The 26,433-nt window shown below is 34.6% G+C and overlaps 1 protein-coding gene across 1 annotated transcript in view; it reads left to right on the forward strand.

Moving 5' to 3' along the window:
* Positions 1-26,224, forward strand: part of LOC123524215 (uncharacterized) — a 50,233-nt gene extending 24,009 nt beyond the window's left edge. Inside the window, exons 9-44 of the mRNA XM_053539804.1 lie at positions 280-465; positions 876-945; positions 1,359-1,615; positions 2,081-2,156; positions 2,336-2,592; positions 2,925-2,988; positions 3,377-3,648; positions 4,305-4,359; positions 4,605-4,903; positions 8,464-8,512; positions 8,968-9,242; positions 9,707-9,776; positions 10,463-10,737; positions 11,365-11,425; positions 11,890-12,152; positions 12,388-12,457; positions 13,477-13,727; positions 14,424-14,484; positions 14,869-15,143; positions 15,950-16,004; positions 16,531-16,796; positions 17,194-17,257; positions 17,984-18,119; positions 18,717-18,904; positions 19,732-20,003; positions 20,368-20,425; positions 20,942-21,213; positions 21,862-22,029; positions 22,466-22,624; positions 22,795-22,861; positions 23,324-23,595; positions 23,940-24,009; positions 24,321-24,595; positions 24,935-25,019; positions 25,390-25,655; positions 26,103-26,224. Of these exons, the coding sequence (XP_053395779.1) occupies positions 280-465; positions 876-945; positions 1,359-1,615; positions 2,081-2,156; positions 2,336-2,592; positions 2,925-2,988; positions 3,377-3,648; positions 4,305-4,359; positions 4,605-4,903; positions 8,464-8,512; positions 8,968-9,242; positions 9,707-9,776; positions 10,463-10,737; positions 11,365-11,425; positions 11,890-12,152; positions 12,388-12,457; positions 13,477-13,727; positions 14,424-14,484; positions 14,869-15,143; positions 15,950-16,004; positions 16,531-16,796; positions 17,194-17,257; positions 17,984-18,119; positions 18,717-18,904; positions 19,732-20,003; positions 20,368-20,425; positions 20,942-21,213; positions 21,862-22,029; positions 22,466-22,624; positions 22,795-22,861; positions 23,324-23,595; positions 23,940-24,009; positions 24,321-24,595; positions 24,935-25,019; positions 25,390-25,655; positions 26,103-26,224 (5,981 nt within the window). The remainder of the gene's footprint in view (positions 1-279; positions 466-875; positions 946-1,358; positions 1,616-2,080; positions 2,157-2,335; positions 2,593-2,924; positions 2,989-3,376; positions 3,649-4,304; positions 4,360-4,604; positions 4,904-8,463; positions 8,513-8,967; positions 9,243-9,706; positions 9,777-10,462; positions 10,738-11,364; positions 11,426-11,889; positions 12,153-12,387; positions 12,458-13,476; positions 13,728-14,423; positions 14,485-14,868; positions 15,144-15,949; positions 16,005-16,530; positions 16,797-17,193; positions 17,258-17,983; positions 18,120-18,716; positions 18,905-19,731; positions 20,004-20,367; positions 20,426-20,941; positions 21,214-21,861; positions 22,030-22,465; positions 22,625-22,794; positions 22,862-23,323; positions 23,596-23,939; positions 24,010-24,320; positions 24,596-24,934; positions 25,020-25,389; positions 25,656-26,102) is intronic.
* The last annotated feature ends 209 nt before the right edge of the window (positions 26,225-26,433 follow it).

Raw genomic sequence — 26,433 nt, forward strand, 5'->3', positions numbered from 1 at the left:
TTAATGATTAGCCAACGTCTCTTCCATTCTGAATTGGTCTGTGAGTAACAGTATTTTTTTTACATTTGTAAGAAGACACAAAATATGTGCAAAATGAAAGCGGAGTGTGAAATGTACATCTTCCGGATCAAAGTAGAACACCCCTTAAATTAAGGCTTAATACTATGGTGTTGAGTGTCCCTGTAGTAGTAGGCATATAACTGAATTACTTGTAAGGTCACATGGCCTCCAAATTAATTTGGATTATTTGTTGCTTTAATTTATACAATACTTCAACAGGAAGCGGGTGTAGCAGCACCGCAGCACCAATGACAACAACAACAACAGAAAAGCCAACAACCACAACAGCGGTATCTTATTATGAGGACAAGGTCTACTCGGATTATTTAGAAATAGTGGACGATGAGTATTCTGCCAATGTCGTTAATGATGTCATTAAAGAAGCTTGGGTTGATGCAAATGATGGTACTACACTTAAACACTTCGATTTCGTAAAATTCGTAAATGGAAAGAATATATCAAAGGTTGCAAATTATTTGTGCAGCTTGTATATGTATTTAGTGATGTAAGAAACACCAGTCTGAATGGCCGTTTTAAGAATTACAATTTGAAACTTTAGATGATTTTTGTCTCATTTTGATTTTGAAGAGGGGCTTTATTTAAAAATCAAAACTGTGACTTTTATTTATAACTGGGTGTCAGAATAATTAACATTTAGAACTATTGTTAGCCTTATTAAGGATTTTATTGTACTTCAAGAAAGAATGTATCAGTAGACGAATCTTGAAAGTCACAAATTTTGTGCTTACCTGCAATTAGATCAATGATTTTGCTTGAAAAGCTTAAGCATGTTTGTTCTTTTTGTTTTATTACAGATACAGTTGTGAAAAGTATTGATCTGAATGTTACTATCCTCAGTACTACAAGTATGTTTGATGATGCAGGGTAAGATTTGTTTTTACTTCTGATATATTGCTATAAAATCCACGTACTCTAACATGTCGCTAAAATTACCCTTACTCAGTAGTGAGTGTAGTCTTGGTTCAACTATGTTCTCGGCATAACCATTCGCTATTCATTGTTCATTAAGGATATTTTTGGGTGTGTTTGTGTAGTTCAAATTATTTAATTTTATAGGTTACTTATATACGATATGTAATAGAAAGACTATTCAGTGTTTTAGGTTTCTGTATATCTTATGGTTTTATGTATAATTGTATATAAGAGTTTTTTTATACTACATGTATATAATATCTTGTTGAAATTAGCAAAAGCACGAGAATAAAATTGAAGGTCTCCATATTTTAATTTTTATATGCTAGAAAATTTATGACCGTGTCTCAAAATATCTGTTATAGAACTGACTTGTTGAGAGTCGACTACAAACTGAAGGTGGACTTCTTGAATGGTCCCGTGGCCGTGAAACGGCCAGGGTTGAGTGTGCTCGAGACAGCATTAAGAAAGCGCTACAACACAAAGGTTTACAGCGGAGATGTGTCGCGCCTAACTGACCTAAGATACAGTTTCACTTTTGTGATCGAAGGACCGCGACCTACACCAGAAGACTTGACAAAGATGGAAGATATTCTGTGTGATGTATGGATGACAAATAGCAGTAAGTATTTTCATTTTCTATTATATTGGATTCCGTCAAAAATGTCGAAACCTATCTCGAATGTTAACCACGCATGCAAATATGACTTTAACATATTCAATTTAAGGGAATGTCAAGTTACAAGCAGGATAAGTCATGTGAATTGTTTTAAGCTGGAGGAAATAAAACTGGAAACTTTGCTTTCTGCATTTTTGAATAGGTTTTTTAACATCTTACATGACCCAAAGAGTCTTTTGAAATGTACAAACTAATTCATTTCTTAGAATTACGTATTTGATAAGGAAAGAAAATGTGTAAGAGCATTTTCAGAGATACGTAAATGGTAATTCGTGTTAAAGCAGGTAAATTTGCTTTAAATCAGTTTATCAATGTATCTATCAAAAACTTTGTAATGTGGCAAGTTCTTCCACTTTCATTGCTGTTAAATGTTCTTCTAATTGTCCCTGTGCTGATTTTGTTGTTTAGGTAAAAGTCTGTTGAACTGTTCTGATGGGGACTATGTCAGCATCAAGAAAACAGAAGAGTACATCGGAGATAAAGCGTAAGTTATACATATCATTAATGACATACACTAATTGAAGTATATCCCATTGTAATCTGTCCTCATAAATCATGAATAAAGATTGTCCATATTCCTAGTGTAATGGAATGATAAAGCGACAGTACTTAGTTCTTAAGATATGTTGTTACAATATATTTTGTATTGTATTATCATTTAAGAATTGAGGTGACTATGCTGTTCTACTATGTGACGTACAATGGAACAGTCATTGATCCTGCTGGAGTTACTACCCTTGATGACATAGTATTAACCGCAAATATAGAAGCAGGAGTGCAAGGCATTGTGGTATATGATGGATATCTGGAACGCCGGTACAGATACCATTACGAGTTGCTGATTGACGATTACGTATATAGTGAAAATAAAACAGATTTCACTACCGCTATACAAACAATATGGACTAACAATAAACAAGGTACTTATTTAATATAACTACTCCTTTCTTTAAAAACACTTCCGAGGAGCGCATATCCCTGTACAAAGATACGTATGTTCTTTCTGTCCAGTTTGACAAAACTCGCATCTTGTAAACCTCCATAGGGCAATAACCACTTGACTACAGAAGCGCTTGAGTTGTTTTCGGTGTTGTTGTTTGCAGGATAACTATGTATCATGAAATAAAAGTATAAATTACAGAGCCAGTCTTGTTTATACACACTTACAGTTTTCCTTGATTTTAAATGGTTAAAATATCAGCTAATATTTATACTTTACAGAGATTTCATGTCGAACGTTTCTTTCTTTCAGAATGCACTCCTGGGCACTGTATTGTTCATATCATAAGGGTAGAGAAATACCTTCTAAATGAAAAGTAAGTTTATGTTTCCCTAGTGGGACCTTTTGTTTGTTAAAGTTAATACCTCTAGTTAACCGATATAAATGTTAATAAAACATTAAACCTTGATAAAATAGTACCTAATTGAAACTTAAGAGATTGACACAGCGTGCAGATCAGTGCGTTCTCATATTGACCAAACATCACGCTAAATATACTATTGATTGTATCTCAGTTAGTAGACGTATGTGACCCAAAGTTCTGCCATCGAAAGAAATGAAATTCATTTGGTCAAAATGATTCTTAAATTCATCACGATCATTGGTTAACACACTAAGTGAGCAATCATTCAAACTTGTTGAATTTGTTTTTTTTTATTATCATATCAATTTGAAAGTTAAACTTTAGTTTTATTTTATTTCAGCCATGAAGTGTATGGATTGATATACTACGTACATATTGGTGTTGACTTGTTGCGCCCAGTGGTTGTTTCCGCTCCATTGATAACCCGGGCTTCTTTGTCAGTTATCAAGCCTGGCATTCACGTTGACTACAAGGTGTACGAGCATGCGACCGGGGACATGCTTTTGAGGTATCGGTACCGCTGGGAAGTAAGCTTCGTAGGGGGAATAGATAGACGAGACGTAAGCAAGCTCACTACACAGGTCAACAGAGCTCTGAAAACAGAAATACATGGTATGTTTTAACCTTTACCGTGCTAATTTACTAAAATGGATCGGTCCATCATTCAATTTGGGCAGTACCACTTGTTTATCAAAAGGGTGTTCACCGAAAATGTATTGACTGAATAGCGAGCAGTGCAGACCATGATCAAACTGCACGGATATGCAGGCTGACCTTGGTCTGCACTGGTCGCAAGGGCAGAAGCGCCTGTCGCCAGCAGACTGAAGGTTAAACATGTGACCTTAACATCGGAAAAGAAAAGCAGACTGGTGTGTTGATTCAAACAGGCACTTATATTATTTATATGTCTCAAACATGGTATGTGTCCTTCTTAACATTTGAATTTTAGCCGAAAAAAACTGTCACATGTAGCCAGCAAGTACAATGTATTGATTTAGTTACTAAGAGATATATGTTTTGAAGACCACATTTGTCAAAGGTTTAACCATTTGTTAACTTTAGAAATATCTTATTGGACAGATCCTTTGAAAAGAATCATGTCCCTATTCTAGAGCCAAAGTGTTACAATAAGTTATATTATATAGACTCCATGATCCCAAAGGACTAGAGAAATAATGAAAGTGCATTTACGAGTATACGGCACTGATGTTGTACAAGTAGTTTTACATTAATTTAATAGATTATGCTTTTTTATTCTTTATTTACAGGTTTCAAGTATACTGCAGTCTTCAACAGATATATAGCCTGTTATACAAAACATGGGTAAGTACTTTTCACAAATTCAAGATAAATTAAGTTTTCGAAACTGTTTTGCTACAAAAGAACTGTTTGGGAAATGAAATTTCAAACGATAGACAGGAAATGACAAGACATCATTAACATACCTCATTATATAGGACTGTAAATCTGTGTTTAACATAACGCTAGCAAACTTTTTATTATGACAATTCAAACAAAAACATTTGTAGCAAACCAGCTGCCTTTAACGGTTTTCTTACCTGTTGCAGTGACCTCATTTCCACCATAGTATTCTTCCTTCGTGACGCTTCCAATCAGAAGAGAGCAGTTGATTCCCGGTCAGTAACCACGCTCAGTGCCACGAACCTAAAAAGCTGGTTCCAGGCACACACGGTATATTATGGAAGCCAGGATTCATATGTTGTGTACACACTTGGCTTTCTGCCAAATCAAGATGTAACCCCCATATCTGAGCTGCATACTCTGGATATAAATGGATATCTAATATCGGAAGACAGGACAAATTTTACCAATCTGCTCCAAATTACTTGGGATTCTATTGCATCAGGTATGTAAAAGATCAGTGAACGTCAAATGTGTCTTTAGTTGTTTCAAAATACAGTATCCGGATGTTATCACACCTATTTAATATTGTTATATAGATCTAGTGTAGAATCAAAATGTAATGGACATATTTCTGGCTTAATATTGCATTTTGAATTGTGCATAATTTATTATGACTTTGTCATATCCCGTTCTGAAAAATAAATAACGAAGTGAAGGCGGATAGGTTATAAAAAACATATTATGTAATAACATTTTCCAAATTATTGAAAACTGTTGCAGTTTGACACCTAGCAAACTTGTATAGCTGGTTTAGATAAATATTTGAAAAGGCAGTAGACCAAGAGACCTGCTATCAGAATTATGGCCGTTTTGTATTAAGTCTGGAATTTCTCGGTTAAAATATTTTGTCCGTTCATTTTTACTTGTCTTTTTAGTGTCGAAAATGTGCAAAATTTGATAGAAATATATGCCCTTTTAACATGTTTTTGCATTTAATTGGAAAATGGTTGTAACCCTATTCCTCTTGAATACTACACGATCTATCACTTTGACTAAGAAGACAAATAGCAGTAACTTTTACATGCAATGTCATCCGCTTATTTACTTTTTTAGAGTTACAAAATTGGTATTTTCTCATTAGGTCCACTTTTTAACTGCTGTAACATCTCTGGCTTTTAAACGTTATATCTGTTTTCATCATTAACACTTAGTACAATATTAAGAAGCATAGCTCTGTTGTTGCATATGTGAAGTACTTTAAAAGCTAGCGTTGCACCTGCGGATTGTGCTGTATTTTTGTTTATGTATAGAAAATAACTACTAGTATTTAAATACAAATATGATTTTGTTCATTAGAATACAAAAGAATTGCTAATAGATGATGTTTGGGACTTTGTTGTTGGTATCCGTGAAATCAGTTGTAAAGAGAGTTTTCGTCCTATATTTTTCAGTTCATCCTCATAGCAGATCAGTTAGAGATATTTATACGGGTACATTTTCATATATTCATTTATGGTGTACAGGGGCATATATATGTTATCCTGCATCATATTGCCCCATTGCCAAATAGATACTTATTGTTCATAACTGAAACGTGCTTAGTTTTAAAATTTCCATTCTAGGGTATATCATTATTTTGCGTAATTTCTGTAGACTTAAAAGTGCCGGTAGAAAGACACATAGTTGAAAAAATTGAAAAATATTCAAATAATGAGAACATTAAGATTGTCAAGTTATTTGTCTTCATGTGTCAGACAAGGAAAATATTTACCACACCGAACTGCCTAGCTCAGTTAGGACAGCGCAGATCTTTTGGTCATGAGTTCGATCCCTAGACGAGACATATGTTTTCCGTGCGGTTTGTTAGAAAACACTGTGTCATAAATCACTAGTCCTCCACCTTTGATTCATGTGGAGCAGTTCCTAGCGGAGAAGTAAAAACTGATACGGCTATAGAATCCAGGAAGACCAGTTAGGTTAGTTGTCCGCCGTTATTGAAATACTAAAACAATGGCACGAAAACCAAAACAAACAAGCAAAATATTACATTGTTTCTTGAGGTAAATGCATGGTCTACTTGTCCTACTTAGCGTTTATATACATCGTGGAACTGGTATAGTTTTGTTGTTAAAGAGTTTGTTTTAATTCGATTTGAAAGATAATTGCTTTAATGAGCTGCATTAAATTTAAAATCGTAATATTTGATCGCGCATGCGTCTTGCTTCTCTGTTCATTTTAAAGTTCAGAAGAACCAATTACTTAATAAATGTATAGGTACTAATTAAAGATTGTATTTCCTCTGACTTTAATGGTACAACTCTATTTTAAAATTTATTATAAAACTACATTAAACCTTAATCATAATGCGACATTTGGCAATGGGGAGCTTTTCATCACATAGCATCGGTCCTAGGTACTGAATATGGTGTTGGGAATATGTGTCTCGCATTTTTGCATGGAAAGAAATAATAACTTCCTCAAAACGTACGTTCTCTTTCATTTTATTAACCCAAGTACTTCAAATTTTAAAACAGTCTCTCTTCTTTGTTGTATACCAACATTTCGTTACACATGTACATTCCTTCGTGTTTGCATTTTTGCGAATTCGTCCATCGCGAAACTGTGTACATTTTATTATCCCCCGACGAAAGTCGGAGGGATATAGTTTTGGCGTTGTCCGTCCGTCCGTCCGTCCGACCTTCCGTCCGTCTTTCCGTCCGTCCGTCCGTCCTTCCGTCTTTCCGTCCGTCCGTCCGTTCGTCCGGAGCCATATCTAGGAAATGGTTGGGAATATTTATTTAAAACTTCATATACATGTTCACCACAATGAGTTCTTGCGGCCCGTCAAGTTTCAGTCAGATTGCCCAAGTAACACCAGAGTTATGGCCCTTAGAAGTTTCTAGTGTTAACTATATAGGGTACTATAAATATGGCAATTTCTGCATCATAACTTTTGATATATTTGACCTAGAACTATGAAACTTAAACAGAATTTAGATCACCATAATGTGGTTGTGTACACACAATTTCATTTGGATTTATTTGTAAATTAAGAGTTATTGACCTTTAATTGTATAAAAATCCACATATTTGTACATAACAAACTTACCATTTGGTAGAATTTCATTAAATTTCTTTCATTCTTTTCCATGAACATTTATTGTAAACATGTGAAGTTGAGTACCCACACCTGGTCACCCCCTTACCTTGATCACACCCCTACCCCCCCCCCCCCCGAAAAAAAATTCATTCCTTACTTTAGATTTTTTTCAAACAAACTTCATATACATGTTCACCACTATGAGGTTATGGGGCCCATCAAGTTTCAGACAGATTGCCCAAGTAACACCAGAGTTATGGCCCTTAGAAGTTTAGGGTACTATAGATCTATAGATATGCCAATTTCTGCATCATAACTTTTGATATATTTGACCTAGAACTATGAAACTTTAACAGAATTTAGAGCACTATAATGTGGTTGTACACAGACAATTTTGGACGGATTTCTTTTTGTAACTTCAGAGTTATTGCCCTTTAATTGTCTAAAAATCCACATATTTGTACATAACAAACTTACCATTTGACAGAATTTCATTAAATTTCTTTCATTCTTTTCTGTGAACATTTATTATAAACATGTGAAGTTGCGCACCCACACCTGGTCACCCACTTGCCTTGGTCACACCCCCCCCCCCCCTCCCCCCCCCCCCCCCCTCCCAATTTTTTTTTTTTTTTTCATTTCTTATTTTAGATTTTTTTTCAAACCTTCCAAGTTGTACCATTCCCCCACCTCACTTCTCCACCCAGTCATGCCCACCACTGATCATGCATCCTCTGCCCCCCCCCCTCCCCTCCCTCCCCTCCAACTTCACCCTTCACCCTATGACATTATTCATTTGTCTTCCGGCTCTGTTCGATACGGAAAAGTTGCAAGTTACTTTTAGCGTACAAATTAGAATTAGTTAAATAAGCTGGTGTCGTTAAGTGAACTAAAACTGTATGGCTTGTTTAAAGGCTTTAAGATACCTTATAAAAGTATAATATTTGAATTACAATTTTCAGGCTACAGAATTATCCTGTTCAAAGAAAGAGTTGGCTATAAAACTGCTGGGTTTGTATTTATCAATATCTATATTATTTATAACCTTATCAAGGAAACATTTTCTTTTTCGAAAATAAGAAGTGAAATTAATATTCTTAATGTCTCTGCTGCTTTAATTTAAAACTGGAATTTATTTCAGAAGTAAATTTCAATGTTAACCCGTTTTAATTCTAGGTAAAACTTTTAAATATTCCTAAGATTGCTTGTATTAAGCCTAGTTACCTTCTATCCTTCGAAAGGATCCATAAGGATTTTATTATTGGTAAAAAATCATTTCAGTTTTATTTTAGTTTACAAAAGAAACTGATAAAAGGACTTTGACAATTTTAAAAATTTAAATTATGAACTTTTCATGTGAAAGATTATTTCTTAAGGGTTTATTTGTACATGAATAATAGAAATATAAGAAAATGTGTATGAAATGCTTTCAATATTAATTGGTTTTCTTATTTTGTGTTTAACAGTGACATTGTCACATCATTCCGGTACAAGGTCACATACAATGGGGAAGTTGTCGACGCCTCAAAATATTTCTGGTTAGCTGTCCCGGTAACAGGATATCTCATTCCGCACCTTAATATGGAGTCCGGTCTGAGCCGAAACTACACCTTCATGCCGGGCGCAGTTGTATATTTTGAGGACGAGCTGTTTAAACTAACGTTTACGACACCTATAGCAGAGTTGGACTTTCAAAAGATACAGAAATCTATTATGAATGGGCTAGCCCTAAGTTGGTCAGGTACAGTATTACTATTAATCCTATTAAGATTTTAAAGGAATGCTTGGTCTAGTGGTTGAGGTCTCAACCGCTCAGACTTGGGGTCGTGGGTTTGAGCCCCAGTATTGTCCCGACAACACTATCTCATATGACACATCCACTGGTTTTTCCAGGGGTCAGACACGGAAGTGAATCAAGCTAAAAATATTAGTCTAAACTAATTATGATATCATAACCTGCTGCATTTTTTCTTAATGAATCATTTTGTTTCTAGCTAAAAATGCTGCTGAATATAGCAATTAAAATATTTTTTGTGTTGATGAATATGTTTTGATTATGCACATAAACTCTATCATTATGTACGGAATATAAAGCTTCCTTATGGCCTTTAAATTCTACTTTGATCAGAAAAATGAACTGTTTGTTGTGAAAAAGGTATAATTATAATGCAGAAATAAGCTTATTATATAATTTGCACTTTCCAGATTATTCCTTCTTTAAGAGTGGCCTCAAGATTGATATTATCTTCCAAGAACAAGTCTTTATTGAAAACAGGTAAGTTCATGAACAAATCTTTACATGTATTGAAAACAGGTTAGTTTATTTATCAAAATATGAAAGTTTAAGAACAAATCTTTATCAAAAAGTTGGTTCAATATCATATCCTTATTGAAAACAAGTCTGTTCAATAATTACTTGTTGCAAACACAGTGTTTAAGCTATCACTGGTATTCAAGTCGAAAGTTCCTAAGTTATAACGTAAAAATCACACTTTCAGTTAACTAGTACAATTATGTTTAAAGCTTAAGATTTTAAATAGAAGCAGGTTTTTCAAAACCTACTTGGTCGGACGTTTTCATACTCCAAACAAGTCTTTGCATTATAAAATGACCTCACAAGGCAAGTTGCAGAGACCGTGGCCAGATAGTGCACCTATCGAAGTTGTACATTTTGGTCAAAGTTTTGTATGTAAGCAGGTTTCTTACTGACAGTTTCGAACATTACAAAAGTCACCATAAATTGTCCTTTCTGAGCCAGGTTCAATACGTTTTAGTTTACAAAAGTGTGCACCCTTTTCAACTTGGAAAAGTTTGGTGTAGCTTTTGTTTGTAGGCTAGTATAACACCCAATGATTTCAATTAGTTGAACCTTCTGTAATTAGAAAACTCTTTTACTAACATTTTAGTAAGTCCATTGGTAATATGACACTAAGTATAATTTATGTTTTTCTAACATTTCAGGATAGCTTGGCAGATTGATTTTGTCCTTTTGTACAACTATATGTATTCAGTATCACCTAAGTTTGTACATCACATCACGGAGAAAATGCTTGTACCAAGTTTTAGTGTAATCGGACAAAATTCGCAGAAATACATCCTGTATGATGAAATATTTGATGAAAACCTAGTGTTCCACAGAAGTCTTGCTTTCACTATGATCTTCACAGAGTCAGTCTATGAAGTCGACTGGACTATAATTGAAACAAAAATAAATTCAGACTGGTGCTCACAATATGGTAGGTACTGACCGTAAAATATTTAGGTCGAGTCCATAATTAAATTAGACTGGTATTCTCGTTTGAACCGTGCAGGCAAATTTTTAACAACTATTTTCTGGGGCCTCCGTGGCCGAGTGGTTAAGGTCGATGACTTCAAATCATTTGCCCCTCATCGATGTCGGTTCGAGCCTCACTCGGGGCATTGAATTTTTCATGTGAGGAAGCAAACCAGCTGGCTTACGGAAGGTCGGTGGTTCTATCCAGGTGCCCGCTCGTGATGAAATAAGGTACGGAGGGACACCTGGGGTCTTCCTCCATCATCAAAGCTGGAAACTCGCCATATGACATATAATTGTGTCGGTGCGACGTTAAACCCAACAAAATAAAATAAATAAACAACTACTTTCTTTTAGGCAGTAACGAATGTACCAGAAATTGCAGAACCGAATGTTTATTTCTATGTTTTAAGTGCAGCTTTTGATTCAAAATGGTTGTCTGAGCTACATGAAAAATAAAAAAGATACACGTGAGAGATGTACTTATTACACTTTTTTCTGATATTTTGAATGAAGAGTCATAGTTTTTAATTAAGTATTGCGAAATAGCAGACTTTCGTTTTTCTATGTTTCCTTTTTTAATTTTCAGTGCTTGCGTGTAACTGGCGGGTAAAGATAAAAAATCAAGAGCGAGTGGTGGATGAATATGGGTAAGTTTAGATATTAATCTGACAAAATAAATTATACAAGTAATATGATAACTTTATTTCAGTGTTTGATCGAATTTTAGGACGGACCATTAATTGCTCTGTTCATTAGCTGCTATATGTATACCTATAAATCCTATGAATTCAGTACTTCCTAAGCAATTTCTAGTTCTGTTCAGTCTAAATAAATTGTAAATTGCATACATTGAGATGGTTAATTACCTGAACGTAGGTTCTTCTTGTATTCAGCATTAGAAATTATAATTCTTTCCACGAAAATTTAGTAAGAGTTAATGTATGCTCATTTTCAAAAGATAAACTGATCTTACAGCGGTTCAAGTATTTGTTGTAAGATGTCTTTATCTCAATGAAGTACTTATTTTCAATCATTTGATGTTGAAAATACATTTCTTTCAACAATTTTACAAATACATGTAGTACAGTTATAAAATATTTTATTGTTTTAGGGTTCATTACTGGCGACTCGTATATTTCATCTATGAGTATGCCGGAAGAGGCATTAGAGTACAAAATCCGGCTACAACCACTTGGCGATCATCAAAAATTTCATTTACAAGCCGATACGGATTTGACTATCACCTTCTGTCTGTGGAGCGATCAGTATATATGTATGATTGGCTGTTCTCATTATATACAAATTCCAGTGTTGACCTACAGAAAACCAATCTAAAATCGACCCTTGAATTATATTGGAGAAATGTTTTTAAAGGTGAGAATTCCATGCTTTTGACTGGGATGGTCTTTATTACAGACTTAACTGAATAGGAATGTGCTCTGGCAGCTAAGTGAAACATGTAAATAACTCTGTTAAGAAAATGTTTTTTTTCAGATTCCTTGTACAAGGCTCAATTGTAAATATTCACATTAATTTTGATGATTTTTGCACTGTCTAGGTTATTGAACTGTTACTGTTTAGGCCTACATATGTAAGTTATACATTTAAGGTTTGGGCACCTCATGGTGGAGCAACATAGATTTAAAAATCTTCTACCAGGAACGAGTAACAACGTCAAGGTATGTGTTTCTTTAACATCTAGCACAAAGGATACAAGTTCTTCATGCATTTTCACAAAACAGTATCGTTCTCACATGAGTTTGTCAAAATTTGATGTATAAAATTAAATATCAAATTAATGGCTGTTGTTAAGTTTATATCCAGTTTTAAATGGAATTGGATTTTAAAGTTCTAGTAATATTTATATAAAAAATTTCAATCTCAAATTTAGCTGAGACTAAAAATGTTTTTGAATATGGAGTTTGAACCAAAGGATCATAGTGAGCTACACGTGTTGGTGGATGGTCAATCGTCAACATCTGTACTTTTCACTCATTTTAGCGACCGCTACAGTTAAACAAATAAAAGTGATTAAACAACCTATTCTCGTGAATCACTTGATGAATCTTTACCAAGTTTGGTTGTAGCATCCTAAAGCAGGTCTCTCTCGGTGTTTGTCCAGATAATGTTGCTGTTTAGAGAGCTAAAAATAAAAAAATACCCTTGAACGATTTCTTGTCGTGAACCAGTTGATGGTTCTTCACCACTTGTAGTATGTTCGCCAGACTTTGTCAACGCATCTTCCCTAGTTTGTGAAAATGACTCTGCTTTACTGTCACCTTGCCAAAGTCCTAGGATGAACCATTTTGTTACAAAATAAAACTGTTCCAGTTCATGGAACAATATGTCATGACCTATCTGAGGTCAAAGAGTCAGTGTCAGGTGAGCGTATGCAGGGCCATCTTGAACTCCTTATTTATTTTTCAGCATTGTGTTAGTAAATTTATATTGCAAACTCATTGTATAATGCTTCGTTGTTATCATGTGGCAAGTAGTCTGAACGTATAATGTTATTTTCAAATGTCAAAAATTACAACCATATAGCTTAAGTGATGGTTTTTCAATCATTTTGATTATAATATCACGATATGATATCGAAAAGCGATGCTTTGATCTTAATTCCTTTTTATCTTTTTATCCAGCATCCCCGAAGCTTTGAGATGTTGGACTCATTATGTAACATTGTTCCGTTTTTCAGTGGCCTGGTATGGCGTATTCGCTATGGCTTTTTCAACCACTCCCGTCTCGTCAACTCTGCAACATGGCCAGCATACAATATTAACTTAATGCAGTCTTTCATCCATGCTGGAAGCAATTTCAGGATTGTAAGCTGGTCAGAAACTTCTTGGAACTACCTATTCCATCTGTACCTGGATGGAAAATTGTCATGGTTAGACTATGGCAAGTTTGAACATGCTCTTGAGCTGTACTGGATGAGATACTATGGAGGTACTGTTACATTGTATTTAAACACCTTTGTAGAATTTTAGAACGTATGCAGGCTTGAGAACAAAAGTGGTCTAGGTACACATGATAAAGAAACACGTTCAGCTGTTTCGATTTCTCCCAATGTATGCATTGATAGAGTGATAGGACTGCGAATCCAGGACTGTCGCTCTTCTAACTAAAATTACTTTCGAGCTTTCGGATACTTGTTCCGTGTTTGGTTGCTTTATACTTTGGGCACAAAGAAAGCAGAAGGGAGCCTTTCTTGTACGTCGCAATATCCTGATATTCTCTAACGAAAATCACTAACAATTCTACAGGATTATCCAAATAGATAACTGATTGCGGCTATAATAAATAATATATATACACACGTTGGCTTATAAGTCAGATATGAAATATGTTCATTCATTTTATATTTATTGCAGTGAAGAGTCATTGAGTTTTACAGCTCCCCGGTTTGCTCAAAAATTTATCTAACATTAAATTGTTTTGACATAAAGAACCTAAACAAGATTAACTTTTGCATCTTTTTGTATATATGGGAAAATGTCTTTTTTTTTAAGAAAATGAATATTAGCAATTGGGTTTCATGCCCTTCCACTGTAAGAAAATATACGAAGGATATTTTTATTCACACAAACTGAGGTACACGAATTTAACTATAGTTGTTTCTCGTATTTCTGTTTTTGTCTATAGGATGTTCCAGCTGTGTAAAAGTGCATATCAAGAATCAAGAAAAAGTTTATACGGATACAGGGTATACATTACAATTTCCCTTTAATGCTCTGTGATGAATGTGACTTTGATAGCCTTAAAGATGAAAATTTCACAAGATTGGTGATACTAATAATTGACACAAAGTTGAAATGTTCACAAAAATCTGTGATACTGATAATTGACACAAAGATGAAATTTTTAAAAAAATCTGTGACACTGAAAATTTGTTCGAGGTGAAATTCTCACAAAAAATTGTTGATACTGATGATTTACTAAGTTTAAAAAATAAATCAGTTGTATATACTTATAATCTTGTTGAATTCATTATGTAAATAATAATTAATTTGAAAGTTGAGCTGTGTTTTAGCACTTCCCAATTATGGTATGTGTGTCTAAAACAGCAAGTCTGGTTTGTTCATTGCAGGAAGTCCTACTGGCGACTCGACTGGCAGGTTCTAGTAAATGGAACAGAAGTCAATCCAGCTAAGGTGGCCCCGCTTAACACCACAAAACTTTCCACGTATATAGATTTTGCTGGACCCAATGGAAACTATAAATTGTATCGTGGAGAGACCCATGGAATGAAATATATTCGTTGGTCCTACTATAGCTGGTTGTTCACAAGGGAATGGATTCCACGATCACAATATGAAACATTTAGGCTTCACCTCATTAGCTTCTACCAGAAACTGTACCCAGGTGAACATATTTACTATGTATACATTCTACATCTTTGACTGACAATTGCTGCTACATTAATGGCATTTGAGAGGTATTTTTTTTAAAGATAACGAAACTATGCGAACCTCATCACATCACCAAAAATATTCAAAAAAGTGAATACTTATATTTAACGTAAGTCAGTCCTAGTTTCCAGATATTGCCTTTTTAAGAATAAGAAAATATAAAACAATTTAGACTTTAGCTGTGTTAGATTCAAATGTGACGTGAAAGATTATTTATTAAAACATCCTAGTATAAGTAAGCCGGTTCAAGTGATCTTTATCAAAGCAAACATGTACATGTGATGTTTATCAAGGAGCGTTGTAGAAGTAGTCCAGTTCATGTGATAGATACCAAAACAAGCAAATTACAAAGACATGTGATTATTTATCAAAGCAGCTTTGTATAAGTCAGTCAGCAAGCAAGTTTGAGTGATATTCCTCAAAGCATCATTGTATAATTGTGCTAGTTCGTATGATATTTGTAAAAGCAAGCAAGTGCGTGTGAAATTTATCAACTTGCCATTACATGAGCAGGCAAGTTCAAGTTACATTTATCAAATCAAGCAAGTATTTGTGATATTTATCTATGCATCTTTTTATATAGATAAACCAGTTGGTGTGATATTTATCAAAGCATGCAAGTACTTGTCATTTTCATGTATGCATCATGGTATGTAATTGAGCCAGTTCGTGTAATATTTATTAAAGCAAGCAAACACATATGTATTATATTATCAGATCGTCAAGTATAATTAAGCAAGCTCATGTCCTACTTTACAGGTAAAAAGATTGAGGTTGGTCTTCTTTCACAGAGGCAGTTTTGGTCACATTCTGGGTAAGATCTGGGAATGAATTGTTGTTTTGACAATAGTTTACGTTTGCATACCACTTCGGTACTTGGGCACAAAATACAAATACTATTATTATGTTACTAAACAATTTGTGCTGTATAAACATACTACGCTAAGTTATACTTATGCTGAATCAATCTTAGTGTGACATGAAACCTACTAATAGTTATTTTGAATTGTAAATCATTGTAGGAATATTTATATTCGATACATTTACAAAGTTTCAGATGTATATCACAGTTTATAGAAAGGGTTTAAAAGGACTAGGAGCATTCTCAAAATACAACTTTTCCATTGGTCAATTTCAAAACTGTGTTCAGAATCAAACAATCTGTCTTTGGAACTTTGAGACTGGTAGGAGGGGGATGTATATTATTCCTGCATTATAACGTTTTAGAAATTTCGCAGATGACGGAAAAGCATTTTATCTGCTTGGGGATATTATGAATTATCTAATATTTAATTACTTCCACTTTGTTAAATTATCATGATATACTGTATATTTGACAGATACAAAATATGGGGTCTGCCATACTATGTAAGAGTAGATGGTAGACTGGTATACCCGAGGTTACTGAAGCATATAGACTGGTCCAATTTTATGAAAACTGTTGGTGTAAACACCTCCAAGAACCAGACATACACAGCAGTAACAGATGAACATGTCACAGACACAAGTCTTGTACTGTCTTTGTACTTACAACACAAGATCTCCACATCACGATATCATAAACTGGAAGTAGCTATAGAACATGCATGGGTAGAGCAGCATCCTGGTTAGTAACGTTTTATACTTCAAAGACCTGTATCGTGATACAAAATTGGATTGGTTTGAAGAATGCAGCATGTTAAACTAAGTTGAAATACTAAATTTAAGTATGTGTTTAGCCTTAAACTTGGCTGTGAACCAGTGTACGGCCTGTTAAAAGGAATTGACTGTGAACATGTGTATAATATGTATGGAAACTCAATACCTGAATAATATTAACATGGTATTTTAGTATAATTTGTATGAAAACTGAAAACGTTGGTCTAAACAAAATTTTGCATTTTGTATTTTACAGCATCTTATTCTTTCGACAATAGATATATATCAAGTTTACAAACATGTTACGTGTGAGCTTGAGCGGCAAAAAAATACAAGTTATTTGCTTATCATTTAAATATTTATAGAATTCAAGTCTTCTGAGGTAGAAGTTCATATAGAGGGACAGGAGGAAACTGTTGACTACTATGGGTAAGTTTTATAACATGCAATTGATTGGCTGAGTATGTTCAAATGCTCATGGCTAGCCCAGTTAAAGGAACATTGGACTTTCAATCTAGTCCTGTCCTATTGTCGTGATGATGTCGTGATGCTGTCCTAATTATGTCATAACGCTGATATAATGATGCTGTTGTGATGCTGCCATGATAATGTAATGATACTGCCATGATAATGTTATGGTGATGCCATGATAATGTACTGATACTGCCATGATAATGTACTGATGCTGCCATGATAATGTACTGATGCTGCCATGATAGTGTTATGGTGATGTCATGATAATGTGCTGATACTGTCGTGATAATGTTATGGTGATGCCATGAAACTGTTATGATGATTTTATGATTTTGCTTTGATGCAATCAGAAATTTATATTATTCCTGGCATGACCCTCATGTTCTTTGTCTGTTTATTTCCATTTTCAACAGTGTTTCAGTTATATAATGCCAGTTAATTGAACCTACCTAACCTGTTTTGTGAAGTCATGAAAGCTGGAAAGACAGTATTGTGCGCTTTCTATTAAGCAAATGGAAAGAACTAGATAGACTTTACTTCCTATTGAAATATTATTTTTAAGCTTGAATTCAAATAAGTTGTAAGTGTTTGTGTGTATAGATATTTCTATGTTAAGTTATATGCATTTATTTGTCACATCCTATATGTTATAAATGGTAAACAAATCTATTTTTTCTTCAGCCGCACAGCTTGGCATCTCGTGTATTCACTGAAAGTAAATGGCACAGTGTTGGAAAAACAGAGTGTAGGCAGCTTGAACAAGACTCTGTTAGCTACAGAACTTAACTCTGACATGTCAACTAGATCAAGCATACAGGTATTACCTTTACCCTGCTAAATTTCTTAAATGGACTGGTCCGTCATTCAATTTGGACAGTAGCCTTTGTTATTCAAAGGGATGTTCATTGAAAATTTACTGTCTGAATAGCAGTGCAGACCATGATCAGCCTGCACGTCTATCAGCCCGCACAGACGTACAGGCTGATCTTGATCTTTACTGGTCGCAAAGGAAAGATCACATACCGCCAGCAGGCTAAAGGTTAACTTATGTATATGTATATTAGTGAGATCTTTTTACAAAATTGTGTCAAGTGGTTTGATGATTTCTAGGAATCCTGTTGCAGTCATAATCACTAAGTCTTGTGTATTATGTGTAAATTGGCTTGATGTGACATTTAACTCAACAAAAAAATTACGTATCCGTGATTGTAGCTTTTTGTAGGCTTTTCTACTTGGTCTTGAAAAGAATGTTGTAATGTTCAGCTTAATGCATAAATCTATTTAAGGGTCTGAAACACATGCTAAGGAATTTTGACTTCTAAATAGAAATCTTCTGTTTTATATTCTGACAGTAATGTAAAGTAATCAACGGGTAAATGTTCAAGCAGACTAGCTAAGTTTCTCAATATTTCAGCTGAGCGGTCTCCAGTCCACGGACCTGTTTTCAACCAAACAGCTGCTATCTTTCTATGCTGACTCCTATGTATCCCTGGCGGATGTTGACAAAGTTGAAACCTCACTATCTGCAAAGTGGACCCAGTTGTTAAACCAGTCGGTTAAAGTACATGTAGTTAGACAGAAAGAGTATACCAGTCTGTCAGGGTAAGGCACCATTTTATAAATCAAATTATTGTTGTACGGTTTGTAAATGCGACGGAGTTTACCCTACAGTTTTTACTTGTGGCTGGCCTAACTTGAGATGTATACATGTGGTTGCGTTTGCTGTGCTTTGTGCTTTCGAGAAGTGTACCCTTTCCGTCTGATTTTTACTTAGGGAATGAATCGTGTATGTTTTCGTTTGAATATAAAGTGCTGAGGAAAAGGCTTTTACATGCTCTATGAACATTCTATGTATTTATTCCATGCTCGCATATGATATTTCATGCCCACATATGAATTACTCGAACCATGATTGTCTTATATTTACGGTGTTTTACAGATTGCACAAAGTGTATCATTTATGATAAAAAAAATAGAGAAATCGTTATATCACTTGTAGGACTTCATGGTGGCACATCCTTAAAACAAGCCAACTAGTCTTAAAATAGCTAGGGTTGACATTATACTACTAGCGTTCAAAACATCCATTTACACACTTTAATGCATCAGATTGGTTAAAACCCCAATTCTCATAACGGCCACCATTATAAATCTAGTTTATAAAAGCCACTATCTGTTCTTCCCTTTATGTCCCATAGGTGGTCTTTACCATAGGTTTGACTGTATTGTTATTTATCTGTAGGCTTAGTAAGGACATGTGTAGTATGCTATGTAAACAAGGCTTGTCAGTCAGTGCTCCTTTAGCTATACCGTTTGTTTTTTAAAAGGTCTATCACTATATCATGTAGTGGGTTTTGTATCTCTCTTTCCTTTTGGTACAAATTATTCTCGAAATACGTTTGGAACACCTCTTTGTTTTGTTTTTTCAGAGCAAGTGCATGGAAACTGCAATACTTACTTGAAATCAATGGTTCAAGAGTTCCAGCAGAACAGCTTATGAATGTAGACCTTGACCTTTTGGCCAAAGCCGTTTCAAATGTCAAGGGCACTGAAGGTCAAACTTACACGGTATTAAAGTCATCTTCGGGTTACTACAGTTATGAGAAACGTTATTCTGTGTTAGTTGACAAAAAGGTTACCGAATCTGCAAAAAAATTGTTTGAAGAAAGGCTTTTGTTGGCATGGAAACAGTCGAAACCAGGTTTGTGCTGAAATGAAAACTATTATTATTAAACAGCAATTAGTGTTTTTAAAAGTAAATCTTAAGCATAAAATGTGTACGTAGTCGCTGTTATTTGCCTGTTTTAAAAAGTAAGTAAGTATGGACCACAACAAGGGTTTCACTAAATCATGCTCCCAGGTAGGAAAAGATATACCATTTGGGGTTTTCTTTACCGTCAGTAGATATGTCCATCTTTCTGAGTAACATTTCAAAATGCAACAAAACTTATTCACTCATGTCAAAAAAAAAATATTTAAACGCAATATCAGAAAATTTAAATCATTCTTTATGATATATGAAATATTGGAGACTAGTCTTCTTATTTTCTGATTTTTACTTCCAGAATGGAGCAATATACAGGTCCATATACTAACACAGGAAGAGCTGATTGACCAACATGGGTAAGTTTGGATTCAACTCTTTTTCCAAATTACTTCTGAGAGCATTTTCATCATCCCTTTCAACAATTTCAAAATTTGGAAGTTTTCTTACTGTTATGGCTACTTTTCCGTTTGTAACAAACCAGTGTAAAAAAATAACGGCTCATTCTGACGTTTGTTATGTGTTCCACCAAGGGTATTAAATAACGAATAAGGATCATTCAATCTTCTTCATGTTTTGATTTGTCTCTCTAATTGTATTTGTTGTTTTATCAGTTTTTGTAAATGCTCTTGATTTAAAACACATTTGTATTTACATACTTCCTGACAAAGCGTTTGTAAATCACTCAGTTTTAAATCTAAAGTCTCTTTCTAATTAGACAATTTAAGGTCAGTTGTCGGATGGTAATCCACACGTTCCCAAATTGCAAATTATCATTTTTGTACATAGACAGAATAGTTAACATATACAGCAGTAATGCATTCAAAAATTCCAAATTCAGATTTTTACTCGGTCTTTGTTTCTTCTGCTGGCAGTAAATCTTCATGGGAGCTTGCCTACTTTGTTACTCACGGCAACACATCAGAGACAGTTGACTCTAGGGAAGTTGATAGTATTGAGTCAACTGCAGTAGGAAGTGTTGACAGCCCCAACGGCCCTTATAAGATAACCATACCTAGTCAGCTGACTGAGTTTAAAAGGTATGAGAGATACGGTTTCTCTGTGTATTTGGACCACAAGCTTGACAGAGGAGCTCAGAAGAGTGTGGAGTTGGTGCTGGCTAATGAAATAAAAAGGACACATCAAAGTGAGTTAACATTGTCTTTGCTTCGACCGATTCTAATAAATAATGGTAATATTCATGCAATAATGAAATTTAAGTTATAAACACTAATGTTATGTCATATGCAGACCTTATACAGATGGTTTAAGGTATTCATATTTTTGCATATTTCATTGATATGCGTAATATACAGCGACATATAACATAACAGTAAAATGAAATAAAATGTTTGAGTTATACAAGTATCAAACCGAGCCTGCAACATTTTCGTTTTTGTTGTGTTGAGCGACCTGTGGAGTTTCCACTTTTTCTATTTTATGAACAACCCTTCCCACTATGTCTGGTTATCGGTTATATTTTTATTTCTTTAACGAAATGAGGGAAACTCCCGGAAAGAAGATATTCAATGACAAATGATTTAAAGAAACGGTTAAACCTGAGACTGCCTGTGAACAGAAACCGCTTGGCTTTAAACCCCACTATTAATTTTGTTTCGTTGTATATTAAGATGTAAATAAACTTAATCTACAAAAGCAATATTTTGTCTTTCCAAAGTATGGTCTTTATACATATGTTTTACTTTGTTAGAGTGTCAGTTCTTGACTTGACACTTTGTGGCACGTAACTTACAAGATATTTCGTAATATCTTTGGCTTTGTTTCTGTTTGTCAGATGTAGATGTAGATGTGAAGTTCGGAAGGTTTGAAGAGTATTTGGATTTGAATGGCGACACAGTCTGGAAAACAGTCTACTTTGTTAATAATCATGACCAACTAGTACCAGTAAATGGACTTAAAACTTTGGACCAGTCCAGCCTTAACGCTACACTCAGCTTCACTGGTAAGTGTCTACCTTCTTGATTATCCTAAAACTATCTTCGCTGGTAAAATTTTACCTTGAACATCTGTAGAAAAAAATGAGTGCTTCTGTACCTGCCTCGGTGTTGGCGTTGCCGTCGTAGTCAGTTTAAAGCTTCCATTATAGCACGCCTCTGTATTTCACTTGTTTTCCCGTGAAGCTTAGCCTAACGAAGGGGCAGACAGCGTTTTGTTCGAGGTAAGGAACCCCTAGGCCAAGGTGAAGGTCAATGGAGTCAACACATTGCAATAGTGCTTGTTAAAATGTTATGTTTTCTCAGTATCACTGTGTCTTCTTGAATTTTGACACTGTTACCATTATAGTTCACATGGGGACATGTCTGATTCAGAGGGTGAATAGATAGCGGGTTTCTTTCTTTTATTTTGTTTTAAAACTTGTACCTTAAAATATTTTACAGATTTCCGCGGGGAGACATTTTCAACCGTAAATGCATCTGGCCGACAGTTAATTCACTATCGTGACAGTTTCCATGTACTCTTGACAAACAAGTTGTCGCCGATGTATTATTCCGATGCACAGGACTACTTACTGGCTGCCTGGAAAAATACGTCAGCTGGTAGATAAGATATTATTATTAATTTGATAATTTGTTTAATAGTAAAATTAATAAATCAGAAATATGACAGTTTTACTGTTACAGTATTTTCATAGTGTACACAGTTTAGGCAAATTATGATAATCTGCTCATTCTTCAGAAACTATGCAATGCTATATCTCTGTTTTCAGAGTACAATCAATGTAATTGTATATCAGTGAAGATCACTGGGACGGAGGAGGTTGTTGACACGGAAGGGTAATATCCTATATAATGTACATTTAATAGACTTAAGTTTTGTTACTTTTATTACTCGGAGCATGCTACATTCCTGCTAAATGTGAAGCTTAGATTTCCATGTACAAACAAAATTCGAAAAGGGAGCCAGCTTTTAGAGGCATGACTGAGATTGTTGGGTTATGCCAGTATTGCTAAACACAGCAACAAATGCAACCAATAGCACTATTAATGTGCGAAATAAAGTAAAACATTTAGTAAAATTGGCGCATTTTTGCTTTTCGTATTATGAAGTCTTTATGTTGAAAGTAAGTTAACATTACACGTTCTTTTTGATGCAATTTAGACTTTAAAAGATGGAAAATGTAAACACCCGCTTTGCATGTGTTTGGCATTTAACAGTACATTTTACATGACAAGCATTGTGTTCAGTTTAAGAAGGAATTCTTAAACAAATTCCCTAAGTTGTTTTCCATTTTACAGTCATACCTACTGGCAGCTAAATTACTTCTTGCTGAAGAATGGAAAAGCTGTTCAATCCATGACCTCGGAACCCTTGAACTTGACCTACTTGAAGAAATCAATGAGTACAGTAAATGTCACAGACATTGTAGAAGCAAAGCAGACAGAAAGACTGGTCCTAGCATTTTCATTCTACTTGAATCAGAATTTGAATGTCAAAGTAGACACAGTCAACAAGCTAGGACAACAATTTGCACATACTCTGGAAGCGACATGGAAATCTAAAACTGCAGGTACGATTTAATTTAAATTAAGGTTCTAACTATATTACACGTGGGCAGTATATCGTAATGAAGTGCTACAAAAATCCCTAACAGACAGGCAAAACGCAAATGGTAGGAGTTTACTAGTTACTAATTATTACTAATAAGTTACAATAAAAGAAGCTAACTACTTTCAAAATAGTTCAAAGGAGTTAAAAGAAGTATATGTCACCTGTAAGGTCATACTTATAACAAAAAGCCGCCTTTTTAATCCCTATTACCAGGACATGTAGAAAAAAAAGAAATGTGTTTTACAAAGTAGCCCTTTCTAATAAAATAACTGATGATTTGGTATATTTTCACATCATCTTCAGGTTTCTCATGGCAACTTACACCTAGTGTGGAGGTCAGCAGAAGCAGGCAGTTTATGGATATTAAAACAGGGTACTCCAACATATACAACATTTTCTGTCAGTTTTATTTCAACTTAATACTAACATTTAACTAAACTTTTTGCTTAAACGTATGAGAAAGGTACAAAATGTATGTGCTCGACGTAATATGTTTGTTTCTTTAACGGTTTTGTAAATGTTTGTATATTTATTTAGATCTGAGAGAAAAAGTGAATTAACTAACGAAGTAAAACAACACTTGTAGGTCTTCAAGCAAACTCTTACCCTGAGTGTTCAATATTATACTATGAAATTGACTGATTTTTTAAAAGTAGAAATATTTTTGTGTCATTGATTTTTTAGTGACTCTGTTTGGAAAATATATTACTTCATGTGGGATGGTTGTCGACCTTCGTGTGACCCTCTTGACCCTGATACACTTCCTGTTGTCAAGCCAACCGAAATCCAAAAGAACATCCACTTTAAATCTCCAATGAACACCGATTATGTTGTCAGTGACGCGCCAACCGTTGTCGATTACCGCTACCATTTCAATGTAAATATTTCCCGAGAAATGAGAGAAGTGGATAAAACAAAGTTTGCTGACGTCATTCGTTCTGTATGGAACGCTACTGCCGGTATGTCCTTTTTTATCTTCTCTCCCATGTGGATCAAGATGAAATACTTTTGAGACTTCTATAGGGAATAATATTGGTTAGAAATATTGGTTAAAAATTGTAAAGTACAGACTTTCAACTTATTTTAAGATAGCTTTTTCTCGTTTAAGTTGCAATTGATAATAAAGTTTACTATGTTTTTAATCTTTCCGTATAGAGCTTCATTTTGGTGGCGAACTTTTGTTAAGCAATTATGTACAAGTGAGACTGATGCCGAAATGTTATACTGTAAGGATAAATGTCCTATAAAGTATTTAGTATTTGTGTTCAGATATGTCAAATTTTGGCTGTTTGTTTCAGCTGAATCCAAATATGGACAAATAAAAATTTACATCCCAAAACAAGAAGAATTTGTCACAGTTGATTATCTCGGCAGTCTTCAAGGGTAATTCTTTTGTATTTTAAACAAGTTAATCAATTAACCGCCGCTAAACGTTAAAAATACAGATGTTAAGGTGACGGTTTCTGCCCGTCACTACTTGTGCTGCTGTAAGCTTTTAAATGTTTGATGAACTTTTTAAGTAACCGTTCACAAATGACACAATTTTTTAATAAGTGCCATTGAATTTAAGAACAAATTATTCCGTATTTTGAAAATTATGTCTAATTAGCGGGCTGGTCTTAATTTTGGGGTGTTCGTAAGTAGGGATTTTGCTGCATGTTCTATCAAAATATAAGATTTAATCAATAATGTAGTGTATTAATGTTCAGACATCTTTTATTACGAATTAAATTTTACCAATTTGGATTTGAAGGTTCACATTCTGGAAATTGGTTGTATTTATCGAGCAAGGTGGGGAAGTTGTAGACCGTGAAATAAGCTCTCCACTCAACCATGACGACCTCAACCGTCTAGTGACTTTTTCCTCGGCCAACAACAAGCACTACAGTGTCGTTAAGACAAGTGACTTCAAAACCATCAAGAGCAATGCTCTGTTCACATTCTACACTAGAGAACAGATAAAGTATGACGACATCACGCCCGTACAATCACAGCTCAATCAGATTTGGACTACACTGGGTATGCGAATTTTGTTGTCTGTATCTCCATCTGATGAAAATTACAGTCAATGATAATAGCGCTTCATTAACTGCTAAAAGCGCATTTCGAGGGTTGGACGCAATACTTAAGTAAACCATTAGATAAAGAAGTTTTGTCAGTATTGCGTTCAATCTTCGCTTGTGTCCAAAGAAAAACGATCTTCTATGTATTACATACATTCAGACATATTGTACTTCTGTAAAGAATAGTGGACTGATTTTAACAGTGCCATGGTGCAGGTAATTAAATACTTGGTAGCATTTAATTGCATGATACTTATTATCCCTTTTTCTTGTCCCTGTCGATGTTTTTCTAAACATAAGTTACAAAGCGGTTTTATGTAAAATACTGGTTACAAGATATAGAGATTTTAATATGAATGAATAGTTTATATTCACGATTTTGACTTAACTTGATTTATTTCAGCTTTCCATGATGCTGGTGTGAAAGCTGAAGTTGTGTCTCAAGAAAACTTCATTCACAAACAAAGGTATACATGTACCGTGGAATTATTCCGATCAAATAAACATTCTCAAATGCACCCTTGAACTTGAATATGTAAAAGAACCTAATGAATATTACTAGCTTTCGGAAAACGTTTTCTTCACTTACTAGAAAGTACATGTCAAATTTTCTCCAATTGAATCAAGACAAAGTTGGTATAATGACACTTGAATAGTATGAATGTCGTCTGAAGAGAAATTTTATTTCCTTTCGGCTAAATCAATTCGTTAAAAATTAACCCCTCCAGGGCAAA

This window comes from Mercenaria mercenaria, chromosome 3 (genome assembly GCF_021730395.1).
Source record: "Mercenaria mercenaria strain notata chromosome 3, MADL_Memer_1, whole genome shotgun sequence".
NCBI lineage: Eukaryota > Metazoa > Mollusca > Bivalvia > Venerida > Veneridae > Mercenaria > Mercenaria mercenaria.